Source organism: Perognathus longimembris, chromosome 13 (assembly GCF_023159225.1).
Source record: "Perognathus longimembris pacificus isolate PPM17 chromosome 13, ASM2315922v1, whole genome shotgun sequence".
Classification (NCBI taxonomy): Eukaryota; Metazoa; Chordata; class Mammalia; order Rodentia; family Heteromyidae; genus Perognathus; species Perognathus longimembris.
Genome location: NC_063173.1, coordinates 53,129,277 through 53,142,476, shown reverse-complemented (window position 1 = coordinate 53,142,476; position 13,200 = coordinate 53,129,277). Strand labels below are relative to the sequence as shown.

The 13,200-nt window shown below is 37.7% G+C and overlaps 1 protein-coding gene across 1 annotated transcript; it reads left to right on the top strand.

The window, feature by feature from the left end:
* Nucleotides 1-5,765: 5,765 nt before the first annotated feature.
* On the top strand, nt 5,766-6,689 carry LOC125362593 (olfactory receptor 5B3-like). Its single transcript, XM_048361413.1, has one exon. It carries the CDS (start codon nt 5,766-5,768, stop codon nt 6,687-6,689), a length of 924 nt encoding a protein of 307 aa, XP_048217370.1.
* Nucleotides 6,690-13,200: the final 6,511 nt, after the last annotated feature.

Genomic DNA, 13,200 nt, shown 5'->3' with positions numbered 1-13,200 from the left:
TAATTACAGCAATTAAGTTGTGCAGCAAATCTTTAAAATTATTTCTTCTTGTTTATTCTTTTTACATATACCCAGATAGGGGATCATTAGATCTTATGGAATTTATTTATTTATTTATTTATTGTGTGTGTGTGTGTGTGTGTGTGTGTGTGTGTGTGTGTGTGTGTGTGTGTGTGCCAGTCCTGAAGCTTTAACTCAGGTCCTGAGAGCTGTCCCTGAACGTTTGTGCTCAAGGGTAGCACTAAACCACTTGAGCTATAGCTCCACTTCCAGCTTTTTTAGTAGTTAATTAAGCTTTCTTGCCTAGACTGGCTTTGAACTGCAAGTCTCAGATCTTACCCTACTGAGTAGCTAAGATTACAGGTGTGAGTCACCACTGCCTGGCTACTTCTAACTTTTTGGGGTTAGCTTACCATTTTATAGTGGCGATAACATTTCCAAAAACAATGTACATGCTCCAATTTCTTCATAATTTTCTTCTTTTATTAAGAATGGACATCCTAATAAGTATGAAGTGATATGGATTTGTGGATAGGTTTACATTTCCCTGATGGCAACTAAATGCTGAATATCTTCCTCTAAACATACTGCCCATTTGCCAGTCTTTGGAGACACATCCTTTCGACTTATCTGGCTATTTTTAGGGTCATTGGTTGTTATCTTATGGAATAGCAGGTATTCTTTACATATTTTCAGTTTCTGCTTTGTTCTGAATATTCAATATGGCATCAAGTCTCATGTGTTCAAGGTTTGGCCCTGGCACTGTTGAGAATGAAACTTTTTTAGAGGCATGTCCTAGTGAGAGGAATTTAGGTTATTGGGTGTGAACTCTTGAAAGAGATGGTGCAATTCCCCTTCTCTCCTTGCCTCTTGCCCAGATAGACTCAAAACATTATCTCCCCAATCTGTAAATAGCTGGAATTACAGATGTATGCCACCATGCACAGTCCCTAATTGTTATTTTAAATAATTATTTAATTTTTAGAATCACTTTGAATTTATGGAAATATTTCACAAGACAGCACGGAAAGTTTCCAGATCAAAAGGGGCCTACAGAAAGGTCCACATGCTAAATTCTGAAACCTTTCATCATTCTTCTATGTGGTCAAAAAATACAATACATTTGTGATTATAGATTTGAAAAGAGGTTTTTTTTGATGAATAAGAAATCATCAAGATTATTCATAAGATAATCCTGTTTTTAAGTTTAAGGTTATCCTATCCATTACTATAGTGTTAGAAAGAAGAAACCATAGAACAAAGGTGTAGTCAGCAACATAGCTGCCAAAACATGGAATGATGGAACCACAGCAGACACTGGTGTAGGGGAGATGCAAGAAATGGGGTAGTGTTCACAGGAGCCTAGGAAGAGACCAGGTCCCCGATAACTCTTTTATTTTGACCTAGGAGAGCTGCTTTGGGAATTATAACTTTTACCCCATGAAAGAATAAAAATGTTTTAAGCCTTCCAGTTGGCAACAATTAGATAGCACTTTCCTAGGAAACAGAGAAAAGCCGTTCATGGTTCCTTCCATATATTCCTATTGTGTGTGAGTTTGGGAGAATTCATAAGTGAGATGATTCCTTTTCTGGGTTTTGAGGAATGTCTTTGTTATTAATTCAATGCCAGCAATTCATAGGCAATATTAAATTTCCCCCTCTCTTTGTAGTCAGTTTTGTTAGTATACATATTTCTATGTTACCCAATATGGTGCTATGCATGAATTCATAGTAGTCTATTAAAATAATCATTATAAGGCTATTCTAACAATAGGAGAATGACTCATTACTAGGGGAAGAGTGTTAGAGAAGTTATCCAAGACAAACTCAAGTGAACTAGATTTGGATGTTGTGGTAGTATTTACATGATCATACTTAAGGCAGAATTATTTAAATCATCTGCCCCAAAGCAAAGTCATCAGTGTGTGGAAATTATACATTAATTATAAAACAAGAAGGGAAATAAAAGTAGTATGAAAGCATTTTTACAACATTAAAAAAACACCTACTTGATCCCCATAGACAGTTTAATTGCTTCTTCTCCAAGCAATTAAAGGATATGCAGGTCAGGATGCATAGACACTCCCAAAGGAAAAACCTGCAGAGGTCTAAAAGCCTTTGGAATTCTCTAAATATCTCCATGTGTTGGCTTCTGTAGCCCCAATATTACTTAAAATAATGTCATTTTAGAAGAGGCACAAAATATGCCATGCTCTATTGGTTATTACTTTTTGGTCCAAGTGATAATCATTTTTACTACTACAATTCTTCTTCTGACATGATTTCTATGAGACTTCTTTTATGACCAAGGAAATGAAAGAACACACATTGATTAACTTCAAAATGGCCACCTCTTCACAGGATGTTTTGCAAACTTCCACTATTTGTTAGCTACACACACAATTCTATGAATTCTATGCAATGTCATTTCATGACTTTCATGTGCAAAGAAAGAGCAAGTAAATGATTCTTCCAAGAAAACAGAAAGAAGGAGTTGCAGATTAAGAATTTGATCCATGTTGATATGTTTCCCCTCTATTACAAAATTTGGACCTTTTTGACCAGTACATGATAAGGAGTACAGATTATAATGATAATAGTGTTTATATAACACTCCATGGCTGACTTTGTGATTTTTGGATTTCCTGTTCCACACACCTTTTCTTTCTCTTTCAGGAAACTGGTAAGTTTTCTATATTTCATAAGTCTTTTAGTGAGAAGTGTCATTCCACAAAAGCAGCATGACACCTATATTTATTAAGATAGCTTGGATATCTAAAGCATTGTAGAAGTCTGAGGTGAATCTGGAATATAAATATGAAAACTCTCATCAGAAGATATTTATAGAGAGCCTCATAAAACATCATGCTTACTTCTCTAAAATGTGAACAAAAATATGATGCTGTTTTTGATTTTGTGTTAATTGTATCTGGTTAACTGTGTATTTACTTCTCATTGCTAAATGAGCAAACAAAACAAATACAAAATCCCAGAAGGTCAAAATGATTGTTCTTATAATGTTGAGTCTTTAAATGAATTAAAAACCACTGAACTGCAGTTAATTTTTTTCTAATAATTTATGCTTATTATCACCATCCACATCTATACATATTGACAGCAATAGAAATAAAGGTAGACTTGCGACTCGGCTAACCATGGCTTTAACCTTTGGATTTTGATATTTTTCTCCTACAAGCAAAATGATTTTATAATATAACATTACTTTTCATTTTTCAAATCCTCATTTGCTTAAAGATAAAATCCTACCCCCCCACTTTGTTATAAAGCTCTTTTCACTGCTGTGGAACAGAGTAAATAGTAAAAGTTATCATGCATTTCTTAGCCATGCCCTGGGGACTTCTGCCTGTAATCATAGCTATTCAGGAGGCTGAAAGCCAGAAGATCATGATTCAATGCCAGCCTAGGCAGAAAGGTCCATGAGACTCTGTCTCCAAAATAACCAGGAAAAAGCCAATCTGGAATCATGTGGTAAAGCACCAGTGGAGCGGGAATGATAAAGCTGTGAGTTCAAACCCTTTCCCTAGGTGCTGAGAATGTGGCCTAGTGGTAGAGCGCCTGCCTAGCATGCACAAAGCCCTGGGTTCGATTCCTCAGCACCATATAAACAGAAAATGTCGAAAGTGGCGTTAGGGCTCAAGTGGTAAGTGTTAGCCTTGAGCAAAAAGAAGCCAGGGACAGTGCTCAGGCCCTGAGTTCAAGCCCCAGGACTGGCAAAACAAACAAACCCTTTACCAAAATATTTTTTAAAAAAGTCCTCATGCATTTGTTAAAGATGAAAAACAAATGTGTTCATTGGCAAGCTTTTGACAGAGGCTTAGTAGAAAAGTGGTATGGAATAGTCATTATTATTGGAGGGATATCCAAGATATTCTTCCATGAAGTCTTCAATTTCAGTGAAGAAATTTAATATACAGATTCAAACTATTCTTTAATGTGAAACTTGCCACTGAAAGACATCTGTGAGCTAATGACAGCCCATTAAGGAGGGACTCTCAACTCTTTTTTTTTTTTTTTTTTTTTTTTGGCCAGTCCTGGGCCTTGGACTCAGGGCCTGAGCACTGTCCCTGGCTTCTTCCCGCTCAAGGCTAGCACTCTGCCACTTGAGCCACAGCGCCGCTTCTGGCCGTTTTCTGTATATGTGGTGCTGGGGAATCGAACCTAGGGCCTCGTGTATCCGAGGCAGGCACTCTTGCCACTAGGCTATATCCCCAGCCCGACTCTCAACTCTGGCTCTCTGTAAATTTGATTGTAGCATGAGGACATAAATAAGATAAAGAGATGGATAGTGATTTTTTTTAAAATTAAAGTTATAATAAGGACTTCAAGAAAGAAAATTGTAAAGAAGCAGCTTGAGTACAATATAGGAGCAACAATCATTTGTTGGAGTGAGGATACATCAGGAAACACTAGAGAGAACAAATAAACTCAGTTTCCCTAGAGTGGAGCAGAGAGATAGCGAGAAAAAATTTCAAGACTACAGACTATACCCACAAGTGAAGCCCAACATGGCACAATCCACGTTAATCAAGTCTACATAGATACCATTAAATGATTCCATCTTAGAAATAGCATGGCAGTTGGTATGATGCTTAGTCTAGTAGAGTATCTTATTTAATTTTCACAATGATACCTGAGTCTAAGCATCATTCCTGTCTTCATAGAAATACGTTCAGGGGATGGTTAGGATAGGATCAATGCTTCCTGAGTGGTAAGAGGTAGGTCTAACATGCATGTCTTCCAGGAATAAGAGTTCCTGCCTGCTATGCCTCACAATATGCTTTCATTCAGATTTGACTGCGCAGGTCTCCTAGCCCAGTTACCCACCATACCTACGACACAGCCATGTTCTGATGACTCACAATGCCAACTCATCATTAGCTTCATTAATAGTTTGTGTGTCTAGACAGATCCTTGACAATATATATCCTGTTAATAAGTATAAAACTGGGGAATGGAGGTAAAATACAGCTCAGCTTTTTAATTAGATGAGGTCATTTTATACTTGAAAACGAATAATTTCATTCTCTTAGAACCTATTTCTCCATTCTTGAACCTCTAATGAAAAGCAAATTCACTAGAAGGAGATAAAATGATTACCTGAACACTGAGTTCATGATGAACCCCAAACACTCAAATGCATATAGACAACTGGTTAAAAGTAAATTGTTCAATGTTCTATTTTACTGAAATTTAATTTGCCCCATTGGAATTAGGAGCTGCTTATCACAGAATAAAGTTGGCACAAGTATAGAGTAGATATTGCCAAGTCATATGTGTTTAAATATGATCAAATCGGTGAACCTGTGTTTTATAATTTGTATAATTAGAATAAGCAACAAGCTCATAAAATTGATGAAAGCAAGCAATGAATATGCATCTACAGTTCTATAATAGCATTCGACAGGTGAGCAACACAGAAGTACCCACTTATTAGACGTAAATTGACAGACACACAAAAGCAACTAATTTCTATCAAGTTATTGGGTTGCTTACCTCTTAGTACACAAGTTAGCAATTTTTAAAAATTTGGGCAAGATTAATTTTGGTTCTTTAGATTCAATGAAATATTGATTCACAAGAGTGCATGTTTTTTTTTTCCTGGAAAATCTTAAATTACAAATGTTAAGATGAAAGCAAGCATATTGGTTTCATATTTTCCAGGTTCAGCTCAGTAACTGTATCATTCTGTCCTATTTAACTTATTGCTACAGAGTGTGTAGAGATTGTCAGGTCACTATTGCCACATGGAGAACAGGACAGAAGTGACTCAGTTCATCCTGCTGGGACTGACCAGTGACCCAGACCTGCAGGTCCCCCTCTTTATCACCTTCCTCATCATCTATATTGTCACACTGGTTGGGAACCTGGGAATGGTCCTCCTGATTGTCTTGGACTCTCGTCTCCATACCCCCATGTACGTCTTCCTTGGCAATCTCTCTCTGGTAGATTTTTGTTACTCTTCAGCAGTCACTCCTATGGTCATGGCTGGACTCCTTTTAAGAGAGGAGGTCATTTCCTATAATGTTTGTGCTGTTCAGATGTTCTTTGTGACAGGTTTTGCTACTGTGGAAAATTACCTGTTGGCCTCAATGTCTTATGATCGCTACGCAGCTGTGTGTAAGCCCCTCCATTACACCACCACCATGACAGCAAACATGTGTGCGTACCTGGTCATTGGCTGCTATGTCTGTGGCTTCCTGAATGCCTCCATTTACACTGGGGACACATTCACCCTCTCCTTCTGCAAGTCCAATGTGATCCACCACTTTTTCTGCGATATGCCTGCAGTTATGTTTTTATCTTGCTCGGATAGACATGTGAACGAGCTGATTCTTGTTTGCGTGGCCAGCTTCAATATCTTCTTTGCTTTGCTAGTAATCTTAATATCCTACACATTAATTTTTATCACCATCCTAAAGATGCATTCAGAGGCAGGGCATCAGAAGGCGGTATCTACTTGTGCCTCTCACCTCACCGCCGTCTCCATTTTCTATGGCACTGTCATCTTCATGTACCTACAGCCCAGCTCCAGTCACTCCATGGACACGGACAAAATCTCATCCGTGTTTTACACAATGGTCATCCCCATGCTCAACCCTATCGTCTACAGCCTGAGGAACAAGGAGGTCAAGAGCGCATTCACAAAAATTCTTTTCAAGACAAACTAATGCTTATGGCTTTCATGTGCTATTTAGTTAGCTTCACTTGGACCTAGTATACATTGTACTATAAGTGGGTTATTGGTTATTGTAGTTTTCTATACATGAGCACACTGCACTTTGAACACATTCACTCTCTCCACCAGCACCCATTTCCCTCTTCCTACCTCTTCCTTTTTCCAAACAGCATTAATGAGTTTCCTTATGATGTCAATACTGTATCTATCCATCCATCATCATCATCACCTATCATATATCTAGCTACTCAAGAAACTAAACTTTGAATTCAGTCCCACAAATAAATCCTTGACACATTAGTGACAACTCTTACACGAGACAGACATGAATTCTTGAGAGAAATGCACAGGAGAAGTTATTTTATTTACTCTACACGTTTCCCCTTTATACATGTTCAGTTGTTTTTCACTTTGTTTTCTTTTGGCGCCAGTCCTGGGGCTTCAACTTAGGTTCTAGTACTGTCCTGGACATCTCCCTAGGGATTTTTGCTCAAGGCTACCACTCTACCACTTTGACCCATAGCCTCACTTCCAGATTCTTTGGTGGCTGGTTGTAGGTAAGAGTCTCGTGGTCTTTGCTGTTCAGGCTGGCTTTTAGCTACAATCCCTAGATCTCAGGTGCCTGAGTAGCTAGGATTATAAATGTGAGTCACCTGCATCCACCTGAGGAATAGGCTCTTAAGCATGAATTTTCTGGATTCTTCCAAGAGTTTCTGGACTTTTGTGGATTCTATATAGATTTTAAAGCACTATTAACTTCATGTTAAATAGTAAAGATAGCATGGCATTCCACAATATTATTTGCATTATTTGCAACATTATTTAATCCACAAATATCATTATTGTATACTACCAATAATGTACTTTTAATTAAAGAATTTGAGTGATTATAAGTGAAGCTTTGAGTAAATTTGTTAAAAATTTTAAGTGAATATGATTACATTAAGAAATAAAGCTACTAGAAGGTGACTGAGTCTCAAGTAGGATGTTATTGAGTTTTTTCCCCATAATTGGATTACTACACTTATATACATAGACTGTAGGAAGAAATCAGAGCCATTCTCTTTCACCCACCAAATGAGGGTGTAACATTCTCCCCTGTGTCATGTAAGAAGGCCAAATATTTTCTTCCTTTCCTGTTATAATATCTGGAATTATAATATAATGAAGTACCTTGTGTAGAACATGCTGCTATCAAAAAACAAATTTTCTGGAAGCTACAGCTCAGACATTTCATTCCTGGACTATAGAAAGATGAGTTCCACCATTAGTAATTGTTATTCTAAAATTATTTTTGTGATGGCAAGAACAGCAGGTCATGCCTATAGTTCAAGCTAATTTTGGAATTGGAAGGATCAAGGTTGGCACCCAACAGCTAACTATGTCCAACTAGGTTTGATGTAAAAAGTTAATAAGAATCCTATCTGAATCAGTACACTGGGCACGGTGGTTGATACTTGTCATTCAATTCAACTGCATAAAAGGCATAAATAGGAGGACTGCAGTCCAGATCAGACCAGGAGCAAAGGTCACACTTCATCTGAGAAATTAGATAAAAAATGGAAAGGGCTATGGAGATTGGCTCATATGGTAGAGAACTTGCTTAAAAGTAATAGGCCTGGAGTTAAGAAAATCTCGGTCCAACCCAAATTTTTTAAAAAGGTGAGTGTATCATATCAGCATAGACTAAGACAGGGCACATATGATACTTTTGCACATTTGTCAAACTCATGAGTAGAAGAAAATTGGTTGGTTTTACCAAAGGCTGCTTCCACAAACATAGGGAAAAATCAGAAAAAACTCAGGGGTCTGAATTAACATTTGAAGTCCTCAATAAATAAAACTCAAAGGCAGTTCTCAAAAGATCTTTTGTATCCTGGAACTAAAATCCTGAAATTATAAAGCCAAGCCTGTCCTAGGAGTGGCTGGCTTAAGAAAAAAATGTAGTGGACATCTTGGCAGAAGGTCTAGTCTACTATAAAAGTGAAGATGAGGAAACAGGATCATGAAAGATGGGATGGAATAACAGGGTAAGCACATGGGAAAGCTGGAGAGACTGGTCTTCTAAGAGCTCATGAACCTTCTTTGCTAGTTGATGTAAGCTCCCCCATCAGAATCAGCTATTCTACCCCCATCCAATGTGATTAGCTGCAGAACTCAAGGCAAGTTTAGGGGAATCTTGCATTGGCCAGGGGATGAATGATTAGTCCTCAAGATGAGAACTGCCAATCTTCCAAGTATAAATTCAAAGAAAACAAATATGAGGGTGTGAAAGAAACAGTGGTATTCACAATTGCTAAAAAGCTAAAACAACCCAGATGTCCATAAACTTAGGAAGGCATAAGGAAAAAGTGCTATATGCACAACACACAATACTATTCATCCACAAACAATAGTTAAATATCTTAGTGACCAATCGTTAATTTTTTTTGCAACCACACAGGCAGCACATTGAGATCTTTGTATTAAGTAAAATAAGAAAGCTAGAAATAACTACTACTACTACTATTAATGTCATAGTCATGTACAATTTTTAAAATTGATTTTATAGAAGTATTTTTATAGAAAGTAGAATGGTGGTACCAATCTTTAGAGAGGTGGGTAGGAATAGTTACAGAAAGTTTATTCAACAGATATCTAGTTGCAGATAATAGGAGAAAAAAAAAACTGTTGAACTATTGTCCAACAGGGTGACTAATGATTCCCAGTTTGTAAAAGCTAGGACATTAAATTTTTCAAAGTTTATTTCTTACTATAAAGCATATAGGTTTTTTCTTACTATAAATTATAAATTATTTGTAAGGTAGGTGTGTATAGAAACATTTCCTGGCTCCTTGCTATTTTGTATTATATTTATTAATTCAAAAATAAAGTTACTTTTTCAAAACGTGTAACAATCAGCTTGATTCCACTGTCAAGGTAATTACTTCTTCACTAGGCAAACAGAACAGGGAGCTTCAAATGCCCTCCTAGGGGAAGTCTCCAGAGCTCCCCAAATCCCTGTAATCCGCTCCAGATCCACGTGTGACCTTCTGCGATCCCTACATGACTCAAAAGAACATCATTTTAGAAGCGCACTGCATGCCTTGAGCCTTTGGATGTTGCGTATGATCTGAATTGTCCCTGTTGCTGGTACACACAACCATACAACACACACGGGCACACACCCTTTCCTCTGATGTGACAATTGTCTGAAGCCTTCAATCATGGTCAGGGAAAGTATTTTGAGGATAAAATGGTATCTAATGACATTTAAATAATGAACTCCTCATGAGGTTCTTTATCTTCTTGTTGTATTAGGCATTTCCAGATACAATCTGCACCGTGGATTGTGTGAGAGAATACTCTCTCCAGGTTTCTTTCTTACTCTTGAAAAGGTAAGTGATTGTTACAAGGGTAGAGGAAACAAAATTCATGGTCAGTTCAGAAAAAGGCCACGTGAATGCTTTCTCCAGCTTTGGTGATGCGATGTTGGGGCCTTTTTAGCATGGTATGAGGGGGAACTCCTCTACTAGAAGTTATGAAGCATGTCATTGCTAATTGCCTAACTTCAGACTGAAGGTTCTGAATGATTGGGTGGTTTTCTCTTATAAAAATGGTAAGATTCTGGGCTGGGGATATGGCCTAGTGGCAAGAGTGCTTGCCTTGTATACATGAGGCCCTGGGTTCGATTCCCCAGCACCACATATACAGAAAATGGCCCGAAGTGGCGCTATGGCTTAAGTGGCAGAGTGCTAGCCTTGAGCAAGAAGAAGCCAGGGACAGTGCTCAGGCCCTGAGTCCAAGGCCCAGGACTGGCTTTAAAAAAAAAAAAGTTAAGATTCTGAATTTCAGAACTCAGATATTGTATTAGGGAATCTAAATCATGCCAAAGAAAAAAAATTATGACTCATTTAAAAATGGAAAGATTATAAAGCATATTTCTAGAATAGTGAGCAAGTCTGAAGTTGAAAAACTATCTACCAGAGTAGCTTTAGAGATTCACGTGATAAACCAAAGTTCTTTCCCTAAAATATGAATGAAAGTAAGATAGATTGTGTTTATTTGATTAGTGACTTTATATTGTTTAGTTTGTTTTTCTTAATCAGGTTGGATTCTTTAAAAAATACCCCAAACCACAAAATCCCAAATAATAAAATGATCCTTCTTCACATTGAAATATTCCTCAAACTGAATTTCAACATCTGTGCCTTGATTATTCTTAGATGGTAGCTTTCTCATACCACCTGTATAAATTTAGAGACTTGTGTACCCCTCCGATTGTCAGTGTGGTTACTGTTAAAGTAACAATATTACTATACAACACACATACACACCATTACACAAATACTCATTGGTTGCAGAATGCAACACATGTTGAAAGGGATCATGCATATTCATGTTCCTTCCTGTGTGCGCACCATGGACTTTCAGGTTTCAGTGGAATTATGAAATTCCCATGTGCAGGGCTTTCCTGAGCATGCTGGAGAGGGTTGGGAAGGCTGCCCTCCACCTTCCTGCCTGTCCATCCAGGAACAGAGTGGCCACCGCAGCAATGCTCTCCCCCAGAATCCTGAATCTCCCTCCTTGGAGAGAGAGAAGACACATGACCATTTCTATGGGCAGAGAGGGGCCCTTCTTCCACTCACCCCCAAATCTTGCCTTGTAATATTCTTTCTTCTGGTTTCCTTCTAGACCTGGGGAAGGTAGGCATGCATGTGTGAATCTGAGTAGGCCTGTACAGGTGAGGACATGCACGTCTCAACTTGAGTATGTGTAGGTGCAGGTGTGTAAGTCCCTTGCCAACTCCCTAGGCTTCGGGTTTACATGCATTGAGGCTCATCAGAGATGGTGGCTTGACCGACTGCCCAGGCAAACACATGCCTTAATGAGAAGGGCCATCAATTGAAATTAACAACAGCATAGGAGAATGAGGACAGGGAAACTTGTTAGATGAGAAAATATTGTGCCAAATGTTTGACATCAAAGAGGAAATGATATGTACTGTGATTATGTAAGAAGATTTGAACAAAATATTTTGTAACCTGAAACTTGTGTTCTTAAAAGTACACCAACAGGCCATAAACTGGGAACTATAGGCTCTTGTTGTCTGTGATTTGGCTGTGTGTCATGAGATTCACAAAAGAAAATTGACATTTGAAACTGAGAAAACTTTATTCTACACTAAGTTATGAATTTCAATAAATGAAACTTTTTTTTTTTGCTAAGAATGGCCCACATGAAATTTGAGAAGCAGTAATACAGGATAGAACAGAATACAGGAAAGGCTGGGCAACCTCGGTACCTCGAGGATAGAATAAAGAAAATTCATAGAGAACCCTACTCAGAAATAAACCTCTCCACATCAGCATCTAGTTTGATTAAATAATGTCAAGATCGTTACCATGTCCTAATTATATCATGGGTATGTGACACTGACCAGGCTTCTGTATCTTTCTTTTTGTTTGTATTATCTTGTTTATTTCTAATAGAGAATTAAAGTTGACCTCATTACTGCCTTTATTTTTCAGTTGGAAGAATATAGTGGGTTAGCACCAGTGGTTAGGTGATAAATGGTAGCTTTGAGATGCATCTTTTCAGGAACTTAACCTTTATGTAACACACATCTGATGGTTTACATGCAATTAGGTTTTTCTCTGCAGGTTGAACATACTCTCTATTTACCTACTACCTGACATTGTACATAGAGAAGAGAGTTGTGCTGTCTTGATTCAATTGGCAAATCCTTCATTTAGGATTCTTTCATTATTGGTGGAGGGATTATTTCTCAGTCAGAAGTTTCATTTGCTTGGTTGTATTTTTTTTTTGGCTTGGTTGTATTTAACCTCAAACCAGAGGAAAATACATGATGAATAAAATCAAATTGCTGCCTCTGTCTACGGTGATATTCCCAAAGACTGCGATTGAAGTAAAGATAAGAATTCTTAAATGGAGTTAAATTTAATGAAATTCAAGTTGGTTTAAATTCATTTGGATCATCAGATGCATTCGACGTGGGACCCACTCAACATATGCTGCGTGTTAAAATGCGTCCATGACAGAAGTGGCATCTAATTCCTGTAAATATGAATTAATCTACCTCATGGCTTCTATACTTTGCATTGATCAAAAATCTAATCAAATTCTTAACACTGTTCTGCTGGCACAATGAAAACACTCCAAAAATTCTCCCACCTGTGTTGTCTAAATTGGCAGATGGCTTGAACCACACAAGTCCTGTTCATAATGGTGCTAAGTACTATATCTCACTTCAATGTAGACACATTTAAGATGTTTGAATGATTCATTGAAATCTCTCAAGCACCACAGAAGATAACAGCATACAATCGATGCATGCAGTCTGATTTTGAAGCCAATATTTATACTATAGAACCTAAGAATGTAAATTATAGTTAAAATGAGAGAATACATCATGTATTTTTCTAATTTCAATCCCAGTTGGTCATCAGCATATTCTTTGTATTGCACAGCTATAGACAATGCAGAGTTCTCAGACAGCATTG